At 39.2% G+C, this 13,730-nt stretch overlaps 1 protein-coding gene across 3 annotated transcripts in view; it reads right to left on the bottom strand.

The window, feature by feature from the left end:
* Nucleotides 1-4,705: 4,705 nt before the first annotated feature.
* The window catches only part of SLF2 (SMC5-SMC6 complex localization factor 2), a 40,544-nt gene continuing 31,519 nt past the window's right edge, over nucleotides 4,706-13,730 (bottom strand). For all 3 annotated transcript variants that reach the window (XM_040254485.1, XM_040254486.1, XM_040254487.1), the window contains 3 exons: nucleotides 11,690-11,776; nucleotides 9,707-9,775; nucleotides 4,706-7,667 (listed from right to left, as the gene is read on the bottom strand). In XM_040254485.1, coding sequence (XP_040110419.1) covers nucleotides 7,632-7,667; nucleotides 9,707-9,775; nucleotides 11,690-11,776 — 192 coding nt within the window. In that variant the 3' untranslated portion in view covers nucleotides 4,706-7,631. The remainder of the gene's footprint in view (nucleotides 7,668-9,706; nucleotides 9,776-11,689; nucleotides 11,777-13,730) is intronic.

Raw genomic sequence — 13,730 nt, 5'->3', positions numbered from 1 at the left:
TTTCTAGGCTTGATCACCTTACCCAGCAGCAATCTAAGAAGCCTCCTAAGAATCAACTCTCTAGCTCCTTACTCAACTAGGGTAGTCCTCCCATGCACCCTGGCCCCACAATTTCCCCTCAACTCGGGTCATGCTTCCTTCCCAACACCTATTAAATCTCCCTTTAGGGTTTAAAATCAGACCTGAGCTCTAGCCACAACCTGGTCTGATCCTCCCTCTCTCATTTGTGACAGTCCTGATATGGTCTAAGAATAAGACCAAAATGATAGTACTGATATGGTCTAAGACCAAAATGATGAGAGCCACAGGGTCAAAGGTAACTGAGCCTCACATGTGCCTAGGAATCTGAGCTCTGGAGGAGCAGGGAGTTGGGGAACAGGCAGATGAGCACTGGCCTAAGAGAAGGTCAACAAGATTGAAGTAGCTGTCATTATTAACTGAAGGGACCCTGGAAAAGACATGTCATCCCTTTTCTCAGAATTCCCCAAAGCTCAGTTTGGCACTTCATCACATATAGTCAGTCTGTAGTTTGTGAGGCTGTGAGACTGCATGTCGCTAGACAGCAGGGCCCACTTCCCACTTCCACCACCCCCAGCACTCCCTAAATAGGATGTGTGTGTATGTGGAAGGGGAGGTAGCTGGGAAGAAATGTTTACATTCAAGTGTACACAGGGAATTCCCTGGCAGTCCAGTGGGTAGGACTTTGCACTTCTACTGCAGGGGGCATAGATTCATTCCCCAGTTGGGGAATTAAGATTCTGTAAGCCTTGTGGTGCAGCCAAAAATTAAAGTGTACACAAACTTTTACAAAGAGTATCCAACTTAATATTTTTCGTTGTAGTTTCATTCCACTCTGATGGATTATCAGGCCTATTTATTAGATGGGAAAACAGGCTTTAAGGCGTTAAGTGACTTGCCTCGAAATCAGGACTGGAAAAGCCTGAGAAGAGGGAAGCAGGGTGGAGAACTGTCTGAGCAAAGGTAGAGAAGAGAGAAGCAGGGTAAACCTAAAGAATTGTCTGAGCAAAGGCAGAAGTGTGCATGCTTGTAAGCTTGTGTACAGATGAGTGTTGGGGGAGAGGGCAGAAGGGAAGGGGCATGAAAGAGAAAAGTGAGTTTGATTTGATAAGATGGTTCCTAGTAGGAAAAAGAAGGGAAAAGTCAGCAAGTAATTCAGAAAAGAACACAGAAAAAAATCTTGAAAGAGCTGATGGATTGAGTAAGTGCAAGCTGGGAAGACCAGGAGACACATGACTATTAAAAGTAAATCTGCAGTCCTTGTGGGAAAGTGGGCTGGGGGATAGTGGAGGGGGGGCAGGAAGACTGCCATCTTATGGTAACAGATAGGAGAGAAATTAAAGGGCAGGGGCCCAGGGGGCTAAGGGACATAGCTCTTCATGTTCACATAGGACTCAGTGCTGACTTAGGTACCTCAGGAAGTGGCAAGTAGGCCAAAATGGTTTGGTGGTCAGTTCAGCATTTAACTCACCTACACTCTATATGAGGGAAGCCTTTCTCCTCTAAGCTGCTCTGATGGCTGACTCAGAATCTTACACATTTTCAAATAAACAGAATGTATAAATCACAATGCTGAATTCTAGCATGGCACTTGCTAAACTGTAGCTGGGCAGTTAACTTCACTCTCTTGATAATATAGATTCAGACCAAATGCATTTCTCTCTGCTGTCTTCCCACTTCAATCTCTGAACTTAATGTGTGACAGGAATTAATGGAACTTTCTATAGGAAGCCCTTTTGATTGATTCCTCTCTGCAAATCAAGTTGATAAAATATGAATGAAGGGATAGTGACAATGGGAGAGACAAGAAATCAAACCGAGAAATTAACCTCAACTTGGCCATGAATCTGAATCTGGGGACACAGGAAGGTCATTCTTTGCATGGATTATTACTTACCCTTAAAGTCACTACCCTGGCAGCTTCCTAGTTTCCTTCATAGCTTCATAGGGTGGCTATGAGAGGACCCCACTTGACAAAATTTTAGTGTACTTCACACAGAACACAAATGTGGGTCTTGTTGTTGCTAGGTTATTCTGCCCAACTTGGCTGTAAATAAGTGGCAGAGGCCAGTGCTGGTTGTCCTCAGCTACCTATACACCAGTGTTTGGTTCCAGGATTTGCACAGACCAAGTTTTTCCCTGTAGCAGGGATCCTGGGTGAGGGGGATAGGTATGAAATCCTGAAACTTGAGCACAGGTTCCCTCAGAGAACTCTGGCCTAGTCAAGTTGTCCTGCTTCTCTGTTCCCTGTGGCAGCACGTCCGTTCCTGTTTTGCCATCTCCACCTCTTAGTTTGCCCAGCACTCTCCCTTGAGGTGGCGTGACCTTTATTTCGTATGTGCATACAGCTCTGGCGCTTCTTCAGTAGGCACTATCACCAGTTTACCAACAATGTAGTCTCACTGTTCCACTGCCTCAGGAGCCTGTTTTGCCTGTTGCTTTTCCTCCCAGCTGGTCGTCTTGGGAGTCAAACCCAAAGCTGGGCCTTCTGGTTTGCCCTCTTGACTCCAGCCTGGGGAACGGTTAGCAAGGAAAAGGGAGTATCAGGACATGTCCACATAGGATGGAAAATCATCACCCACCACCCCGTCCTCAGCTTTAGCATGCTGAGTTTAGGGGGGTGGGAAATCACAATTTTTTGCAAGCAGGGACAAAGCAGGACAGAGCAGCTTCTGGAGCTCCCTGTATCAGAATAGAGAACACATACACTGTAATTTTAAGAGATATGGTTTGCTCAGATGACAGTGAACTCCAAAGTACTAAGATCAATTTTAATTATCATCTGAGAAAAGCCTCAGATTAAAACTAAATAATAACAGCTATCATTTATTGAAGTTCTTGCTATATGCTAGACACTTGGCTAAGCACTTTTCACCCCACTAGCTTACTTAGCTCTCACTAATCCTGAGGTAGACACTAACAGATGAAGAAACTCAAGCTCAGAAAAGGTAAGTAACTTGCCAAAGATCACATGGCAGATACCATGAATCTGGGATCTGAGGTCAGGACTAAGGGCAAAGTCAAGGCTTATTTTGGACAAGGCTGTGCTGCCTGCCTCCCAGTGAAGTACTTGAGGCAGTGTCTGTTTTTGCCTAGGCTGTGGTTCCCCGCCCCAGTTGGAGAAAAGTGCTCACAGGTGGTCAGTTCAGTTCAGTCGCGTCCAACTCTTTGCAACCCCATGGACTGCTGTACACCAGGCTTCCCTGTCCATCACTAATTCCCAAAGCTTACTCAGACTCACGTCCAATGAGTTGGTGATGCTATCCAACAATCTCATCCTGTTGTCCCCTTCTCCTCCCGCCTTCAATCCTTCCCAGTATCAGGGTCTTTTCCAGTGAGTCAGTTCTTCGCATCAGGTGACCAAAGTATTGGGAGTTTCAGCTTCAGCATCAGTCTTTCCAATGAATATTCAGGACTGATTTCCTCTAGGATCGATTGGTTTGACAGGTGGTCAGTTTCCTCTTAGCCCATCAGAAGAGAGAAGGAAATACTGGCATGGTTCTGGAACCCAAGGCCTCAGGCAACCCTGCCTGGTCCTTCTGTGAGCTTAAGTTTCTCCTGTGAGGTCGGCTCAACCTATGTCTCCCTTCGGCTGGCACGAAAAAAGTGAAAGTTGCTCAGTCGTGTCTGATTCTTTGCGACCCCATGGACTATACATTCCATAGAACTCTCCAGGCCAGAATACTGGAGTGGGTAGCCTCTCCCTTCTCCAGGGGATCTTCCTAACCCAGGGATCAAACCCAGGTCTCCTGCATTGCAGGCAGATTCTTGACCAGCTGAGCCACAAGGGAAGCCTCAGCTGGCATATCCAGAGCTATATTCTGCCTGGCAAGTTGGAGGTGGTCCTAAGCTCTGCCTCTACTCTGCATGGCTTCCCCTTTTTTTGCCCTGAGCTCCAGAAAAATGAAGCCAGGCCAAAGGTATTCTTTTCCAGTCCTCTTTGCCTAATAAAGGAAAATACCTTCACCTGGATTTCAGAAGGTAAGTTCCATGAGATATCTCTTTGTGTTGTTCACCAGTGAATCTTAGAAACAGTGCCTGACATGCAATAGCAGTACAGCTGTTGAATACTTGTACTGAATGAGGTGATGTAAGAAAGAGATTATCGCATTCCCAATGGCAGAGTATACAGCAAATTATTAACTGAGTATATAACAGTGAACTGTGTACAACTATGGCTCGACATGACTCCTTTCCAGAAACAGGAAATATCAAACTAAAAAACTGACTGAAGAATCCAACCCAAGAGGAAGAAATAGGTTTAAAAACTAGGTGGGGCAAGGGAAGAAACAGGACGTCCCAGATACTTAACCATCCCCACTCCCAAACAAATATTACCAAACACGTGTTCAAACTGAGAAAAAGCCATTTTAATAGCAGACACATACATTCATAGGACTTTAGACAAGATGTAGTATAAAATCTGTTAAAAAAAAAAAGGAGGGGGGAGAAAAAGGAAATCTGCATTTACCTGTAAACTTCCTAAAAGCTGGTGGATTACCTGGCTCACAGGACTGCCCAGGGAAAACAAATGCAGATACTGAGGTGCACCGACACTGTTGATGAGTAAGACATAACCGCAGATCACACGCTACATGCCCAAGCCACGTGTACGCAAAGTGCCCTCTAAAGAGACAAGCCAGAACGGTCCTCCTCTAATTCTCCAACTCAGTCACTCGCTAATGGGTCACCTCTTCAATTTTTATTTATTTTTTTAATTTCAAAATTACTCTTGGTTTAAAGACTCCACACATTATTACTGGCCCATCCCCACCAACTATACTTATTTTGACAGAAATAAAAATGCAAATACTCCAACTGAGCCTGGATGACAACGCACCATTTTCTTCTACATCCGGGGAGATTTTTGTGAAGTCAAAAGCAAGCTATTACTTGTACTTAGAAACAAAAACAAAATGCCAACCTTCTAAAAGGTGACAAAGGCACCACTGCCATCAGGAGACAAACAGAAAATGTACAAATATGACTTTACTGCTACATTGATGCATTTTGTGCATGGAAAGCCTCTTCACTTAACATGATATAACCAACAGAATTATACTTTAGGATAACAAGAAAAGCAGTTTAGATAAGGCAAACAGTTACACACAAAAGCATAAACACTTGCAAGTACCTTAATTTTCAGCTTGCAATAAGGGCAATAAGTTTGACATACAGATCCAGAAAATTAGACAAGGTGATTTTTGACACAGTAATATTGCCAAACACACCACCACTCAGTGCAAGCTTTGTTTGCCAAGTCCAAAAAGTGACCTGACATTCTCTGTGCAACAAACATATCCCTCCCCCCCCCCCCCCACTACCATCCCATTCACAGGGCAACAGCAGCAGGAGGGAGACAAAGCATGGGGACTCAGAGGGTGAAGGATAATACTTGATTTGGGAGGAAAACCATGGGCTATTTGTGCTAAAGAGACTCACAAAAATTTCTGAGAGCCCCAATGAAAATACTGTTGGAATATGACCTGGAGACTAAGGATATCTACCAAGTCATAAATATAACAGTTCAAATTGATGTTTGGCCATTTATTTTAAAGGGACCGATGAACTTTTTTTCCAATGGAGAGAGACAATTAAAAATAGAGACTTTTCTTGTTGGAACTCCTAAATAAAACATATCAAAGTGGTTTTAAATTTGATGAGCAGTTATCTGCTGAAACTGCAATACAAAAGGGTCACTTAAAAAAAAAAAAAACACCTGAATAACCCATTCGTTCCCCCTTTCAATGTACACAATTAGAAAATATTTACACACTGTAATTACAAGCAATATAAGCAGTATTTTATACTTTGAGATATTGTACACTTTACACAATGCAAAATGAGAAAAATATGAACACTTATAAAATTACACACAGATAATGTATATCTACAAAATATTAAATTACAGAGAGTGAAAGCCCCCACTGTTGGGCAGATAGATGCCAGAGTTTCAAGCTTCTGTCAATATAACTCTTTGTATCTATCTCATTTAACCGTAAGTGGCATTTTCTAACAATACCCTTGAGAGGTAGTATCAAGATAATAATATTCTTACCAGTAAACGCAACACAGAATAAAACTTTTGTTGGTCTGACTCTTGAAGCCTCATTCAGTCAGGGTTCTTAGGGACCAGATTAACTTAAGACTTCCCTATAAAATCTCTAACTGCTCAATGTTTGACATGGGCTCAAAAGTTACTATTTTAAATGAAAATTTAAGATAAAATGCTTTTTACTGCTAAGCCTCAATTAGAGGTAGAAAGCTATTTTTTCAAAATTTATTTTCTCCCCTCTCAAACTACAAACATCAAGTCCAAATCCCTTCCCCTTCATCCTCTCCCACAACTGGAGGCAACAGAGTGCTCAGGAGAGCAGTGTCATCCAAGTCAATATTGAAAGAAAGAAAAACAAAGCTGGCATCATCTTTCAAGAAACCAGCCCTCCTAAAGGGACACTCAGTCAACAAAAGAATTCTTCAGTTAGCTAGTAAGAGTCTATTACTACCGAAGGCTTCAAAGGGCCCTGGGCTAAGACTAGCATGTGCATTTCTCCTAACCCTCCACCATTGAAACCAAAGGATGGCTTTCCAGTGTTTAAGAATTTAGAGCAGCTGTGGTTTTCAAGTGCAACAAATTTAAAATACAAGCACACACACACATACATACATACACACGCGTGCGTAGTGTACCAAAGAATAAATGTTATTCAGGTCTCTGCTAAGGTTATATCCTCATGAAAGTAGTTTTTGGAAACCTGTTCAGACCTTTAGCTTTTACAATACAGACTTCTGTAATATGGCTATGAAGGGCCAGAATTCTAAGATTTAGCCAAGATGCTAAGATTTAACCAGTATTAAAAAATATATAAATGCATGTAAAATAAATCCAAAACAAGCAGCAGATGTATGTTTTGGAGTAAAAACAAAGCCACTATTTTATAGCTTAAACTCTTCCCCTTAAGGGGATCTGACAAGGTACCAAACTTCTGTTTCTCAACTGTTTTAAATATATTTTAAAAACCCAACAGATTTATAATCTTGAATAGTGAAGAAAAATGCATGGATTAAAATACCCCAGTGGTTTTACAGGAATAACAGAAAAGATTTATCCTTTCAATTACTAAACTCAGTTCTAAGCTTTCCCTTTGAGTCATAAAATAACTAAAAATAGGAAAATTAAATCAAACTGGAACTTGATCTTGGTTTCCAGGTCCAGCTTTTCAAGTTGGTCCAAGCCCTTTCTTACCTACTTCCTGTGATTATCCAAGTGCTGCAAATATAATCCAAAAAAAAAAAAAAAAAAAAAGATAACAGGCTTACAATTTAACAAGAGTAAACAGGGGAACGTTAGATATGCAACTGTCAGCTGCTTCTACCTCTCCCCTCTCAAGGAATTCTTCTCTTTTAAAACGCCAGTTGCTGTAATTAATCAGATTATATTTCATATCTGCTTCAGAAATGGCAATTTCTTCATTACCAGCTTCATTCTAGATACTCAAGTAGCACATCTGCTGCACATGTTCTTAGCTTTCCATTGCATTCTGTAGTATTCCTTTAGGAAAGGCTCTTACTGAATTTCTCTTGGTTCATAACTTTTTTTGCTGCAACTCCTGTTAAGAATCTGGTACCCAAAAGTCATGAAGTTGCCCCTAGAAAAGGGAAGGGAAGAAAAAAAACAGGATAAGGGAAAATCAGATTATGAATTAATCCATATAAAACCACTAATCACCAGACAATGGGCTTTGATAATTAATAAAATGTTGACATAGTAGATTTCTCTGATAATTTATCATAATCAAATTCAAGTTTCATATTATATAGTCTAACAATTTAGAGTAAGTATAAATTACTACAAGATGTTTTCCTCAGCAACACACACAGGTGGAGGGATGTATTTAAAAAGATTAATGAAAACGTTAAGCTGATTAACAAAGTTTTGGTATTAAATCCTTTTGTTTTAATGCTACATCAGCAAAAAAGGCTGACCTAAAAGAAGTCTATGGAGATTAGTAACTAAAACAAGAACAACAAAACATTAACATAATATTTCTCAAAGACTTCTGTGTTCCTGTTACTTTGATACAATCCCATTTATTACTGTAGCTGGTCTGTAAATAAACAGGATGGTAAACTTAATAGCAAGTGTTTAAACAATGCCCTTCTTATGGAAAGTATCCTTAGGTATAATACCAAAACCCTAGGTGACAAAAGAAAAAACAAAACAAAACTGGACTTCATCATAATGAAAAACTTCTGTTCTCTGATTAACATCATCGAAACAATGAAAGACCACACAGAGAATGGGAGAACATATTGGCAAATTATGTACCTCATGGGGGAATTTATATTTAGAACATATGGAGAATTCTCACAGTTAAAAAATGGACAAAGGATTTGAACAGAGACTTCTTCAAAGAAAATGTATGAATGGCCAACACATAAAAAGATGTTCAACATCGGGGAAAGGCAAATTAAAATCACAATGACATTCCTCGTCCAACTCCCTATGTCTATATTTGAAAAACCGATAATAACAAGTTGGCAACAATGTGGGAAAACTGGAAACCTCCAACATTCTGGTGGGAATGTGAACCAGTGCAGCCACTTTACCTACACACAAATGTTCACGGAAGCATTATTCACAACACCCAGGAAGTGGAAGCAATTCACAGTAAGTAGATATATAAAAGTAGATATATAAATCTACTACTAAGTAGATATATAAAATGTGATATACGCATACAGTGGAATACTATTTGGCAATACAAAGGACATACAACATGCCAAACATGCATTAACTTAACATTATGTTATGTAAAAGAAGCCAGTCATAAAAGACTACATCATATATGATTCCATTTGTATGAAATATAAAGAACAGGCAAGTCTATTTAGACAGAAAGTGGATTAGTGGTAGCCTAGGGCTTGTGGGGAGTGGGGATGGGAGTGCAGGTGCTTGGGGAATGAGGAGTGACTGCTAATGGGTATGACTGTCACTTTTTGGAGTGACAGCAATGTACTAAAGTTAAACTGTGGTGATGACTGAACAACTGTGCACATACTAAAAAATACTGTATACTTTAATTGTGTGAAATGTATGACATGTGAATTTTATCTCAATAAAGATATTAAGAAATACTCTACATGAAATAAGCACCATTGGATGCAATGTAACATTTCAAAATCAGGTCAACCACCTTTGAAAATAAATGACTATAAGAACAAACAAAAAATTTAAAAACATACATAAAGGAATATATTGGAATTTTCAGTTTATCTTAACATATCTAGAAGTAAGTACTTTGTCATGCTTTTTTAGAACAGTATGAAGAAATAACAGCATCAAACCAGTCAATTCTAAAGGAAATCAACTCTGAATATTCATTGGAAGGACTGATGCTGAAGTTGAAGCTCCAATACTTTGGCCACTTGATGCGAAGAGCCAACTCATGGAGAAGAACCAGATGCTGGGAAAGATTGAAGGCAGGAGGAGAAGGAGACAACAGAGGTAGAGATGGCTGGATGGCATTACCAACTAAATGGGACATTAAATTTGAGCAAACTCTGGGAGATGGTGATGGACAGGGAAGCCTGGCGTGCCAGAGTCCCTGGGGTTGCAAAGAGTCAGAAACGACTGACTGAACAACAACAAATTGAGAACAAATAAAACTGTTTAATAAAATGACACCTGAGTAGGCCGACAGTTCTGTATTATTTCCTGCCATTTTCCATGTATCCTGGCAACCAAGTCTTTTACCTTAAAAATACAAAGAAGGGGAAAAGAGATCAGATCAAAACAATTTAAGACTTGACACAAAAGACCTGATAATTGTGACAGACCCACCCCCAACAACTCAATGTAGTTTCTGTCAAGAAATTCCTCAACTTCTAGAGGGGTTTTCAAGTCACAGTGATTAACTAAGACCATTCTCTATCATCATGTCTAAGATACTGAATGCTTAGGACTCCATTTTCACATTAACTAAAGATCATCCAAAAAAACATATTTTCTGCCTTCAGAACACCTATTTTCAACTCACTGGCTTCTGAACACCCAACAGGAAAGCTGAAGAGTAGGATTCCCACTCTTATAGGACCCAAGGCTTTGGTTGTTCCTTGCCTTTCAAGTTCTATTTGATTCAAGGTCACAAAAGAGGGTGGTTATTTTCCTTTTCACATTATCAGGAGATCCAAAATTGAGTGTTAAGTCTCTCTAGGGTTCTGCAAAGTATAGATGGCTCGTGAACAATGTGGGGGTTAGTGGTGCCAAGCCCCTGCACCATAGAAAACCCTACTCCTATCTCTGCCTCAAAAACAAAGGAAGTGATAAATGACTCACTCAAGAGCAGGAAGCTGAGATAGTTTGGATAGAATCTGTGTTGCTGAAAGGTAGACTGCACAATGCATCCTCTTCATATATAAATACCTGATTCATTCCTACATTTGGAGCTTTAGTAAGTCTCTGAATGAAACTCAAACTTTCCTACCACACTAGAGGATTCCCAATTAGTTCTTGGACATAACTGCCTGACAAAATGTTTGTAAATATTTATGTACGCCTATTTTGGGCTGTGCCGTGCAGCATGTGGGATCTCAGTTTTCTGACAAGGGATTGACCTTGTGCCCCCTGAAGTGGAAGTGTGGAGTCTTAACCACTGGACTGCAAGGGAAGTCCCAACAAAGTATTTTAAAAGGGTCAGGAATTTTAGAGTTGCTTTAAGTTTATAAAGTAAACTGTAAGGTCTGCTTTTTTCTCCATTTACAGTTTGGCAGATTCGGTTTCTCCAGAACAATCAGCACCTTTTCTACTAGAGGCTTGTGGAGAGGCATGCAATTCATTCATTTCAGCAGGACTGCCCCCGAAGCAATTTCCATAGATTTCTGTGTCACTCTCCACTCTCAATAAGAGGAGCCCTGGCACCAGTCTATGCCCAGCCTCTTGGCTCTAAGAAACAAAAAACTTGGGGGTGGTCCCCTGTAGCATGTCTGTCAGCAGTAGCCACCACCACCAAGTTCTATGGGCCAGTAACTAGTCAATGTTCAAAAGAATGTGTTTCTGAAACTGGTTTTCACTCTAAGCCAAAGAGCTATCTCCTACCTGCATTTGAAAATCTTCAATCTAATACAATTTTGTTAGTTGCTCCTTTTGGTATTTAACTTAAATCTATTAAAACAAATACAGATACTAAGTCTACATAGGCATTGTTGAAATGACTTTACAGCTAATCACAAACCCGAAATCTCACTTTTAATGACTATCTAAACACAAATGGCAAGAAAGAATCAACCCTACAATGCAAAAGCTAAAGGATGATTAAGAATTAAAAAAAAATCCTTAGAAGAAAATGTTTTAAAAATAGTGGTGTTTATGTTTCAGGAAAAATTGTCAAACTGTTTTATTAATACTAAAGTTGTTTTCCTAACTCCATATTCTTATATTCAGCTTTTCTGTTCAGCTTCTTGTCTTAAATGTTTTGCTTTGAGATTTTTCCCTTTCACTTTCAATCTAGCTAGAAGTACTTAGACGAACCTAATTTGTTATTAAACGGGAAAGTCTTATTTCTAATGTTATATGTTCTTAAAAAAGAGGTTTACAGGCTTCTCTTACTCAAATATTAATAAAGCCAAGGATAAACAAACAACAAAACTATTAAGAAAAAGGCATACTTACCTTAGTTCTATAAAACAGTCTTGCATCTTCCCTAATATCACACTTAACGTGCTTTTCCAAAGCCCCACAGAGGTGCACAAAGTGTTTCTGTGTAAAACAAATACAAAGGATGAAAACAATTTTAAAGCATTACAAATGAACAAAGAAGAGATTATGTAGCTAGATTCTGATATTAACTGTCCAACACAGTAGCAGTCATATAAGTAAAATGTAGTGACTGCTGCAGTAATCAGTTACAGCTTATTGCTAGCTAATGTATAAAACATACACAAAAGATTTTTGCATGTATTAAGACACATTAATGAAAATTAGCTCCAAAGTTCAGACTATGATGTAGTCTCCAGAAATGTAAGTCCTTCTGTTAACATGATCTCTAATGAAATATTCAAGTAACAGCTTACCTATTTCTCTATGAACAAAACAAGGTTTACTAATAGTTCTTTGAAAAATTAAGTGTCCTAAGTTTTAGAAGTATACAGTTCAAAAGAGTCACACTCATATATATACTAAGGTGAGAATGTAAATGGGACACTTTTGAGGAGGGAAATGTGATAATAATCATTTTACAATAATTAAAATCTGAAAACTTTATAAATTTTGCTTTAGCATTTCTACTTCTAGGAAGTTACCTACAGAAATGCTTCTAAAGGTTCATGTTAGTATTGTGTGTAATCACAGAAAAAGGAATGTTCATCAGTAAAGATTTTGGAATACTATAGTTTAATTAGAAGTGCTAAGTAATTTACAGTGGAGGAGAAAAGATAAGTTGCAAATAATGTGAATAGCATGATATCATTTAAAAAAAAGTAATTATGTTGGGATATCCATAAATTATGGAGAAATTTACAGGAGGGCACTGGATTATAAAGTCTTTCACTTTCTACCTTACATGGTTTTATAGTAATTGAGTTTTAACACAATAATTATTGTTTTCTAATCAGAAAAAATAATTAAAAAATTTTAAGACCATATATAAGAACAGATAGATGACTGCATGCATGCTAAGTTGCTTCAGTTGCGTCTGACTCTTTGCGATCCTATGGAGTAGCTTGCCAGGCTCGTCTGTTCATGGGATTCTCCAGGCAAGATACTGGAGTGGGTTGCTCTGCCCTCCTCCAGGGGATCTTCCTGATCCTGGGGTGGAACCCACCCACGTCTCTTCTGTCTCTTGCATTGGCAGGTAGGTTCTTTACCACTAGGGCCACTAGGGAAGCTGGACAGATGATTATATTAGGTTCTAATCAGGAGAGCAAACATAGTTCTATGTATAACAGTGTTTATAAAAACACAGGAAATAGTCTTGTGTCCTTTTTGATCATGTCTAAGGAGATACAAAGTTTTAAACAGGGGTTGCATTACCTAAAGTATGAGAAACATGGAGAATTAAACAAGAATTTTCCTCACAAATAAGGAACATGATAGTACTGGAATAAAATAATTCAAAATGAAAATCATAACATGAGAAGATAATTTAGGAACGTAGATCTCGAGTAGCCTGATTTACCATCAGTTTAATTTTGAAGGCAAACATTATTTTTAAAGAAAAAAGGAAATGGAGTGGGAGCAGAGATGGAAGAATGGAGCTAAAAGCTAGCTCATTTAGTATTTGGTGATCTTGATATTAATGTATTACACTACTGCCAAGTTATCACGGTTAAGTTCCACTCCAATAAACAGAACAAATATTTGTAGATGAATAACTGTCAACAGTATGGCTGCAATCCCTGGTTGAGGAACTAAGATTCTGCAAGTCTTATAGCAAGGCAAGAAAAAAAAAAAATGTTGAGTTTGGACTTCTCTGGTGATCCAGCAGTTAGGAATCCATCTGCCAATACAGGGGACACAGATTGGTCCAGGAACATTCCACATACCATGGGGCAACTCAGCCTGTGAACTACAACTACTGAAGCCCACACACTCTATAGAGACTGTGTGCCCTAACTATGGAGCCTGCAAGTTGCAACTATGAAGCCCACATATCCTAGGGCCCGTGCCCCATAACAAGAGAAGTCACCGCAATGAGAAGCCCACACACTGCAAT

Source organism: Oryx dammah, unplaced genomic scaffold, assembly GCF_014754425.2.
Source record: "Oryx dammah isolate SB20612 unplaced genomic scaffold, SCBI_Odam_1.1 HiC_scaffold_14, whole genome shotgun sequence".
Classification (NCBI taxonomy): domain Eukaryota; kingdom Metazoa; phylum Chordata; class Mammalia; order Artiodactyla; family Bovidae; genus Oryx; species Oryx dammah.
The sequence above is the reverse complement of the archived record's forward strand: the minus strand, read 5'-3'. Positions and strand labels throughout refer to the sequence as shown.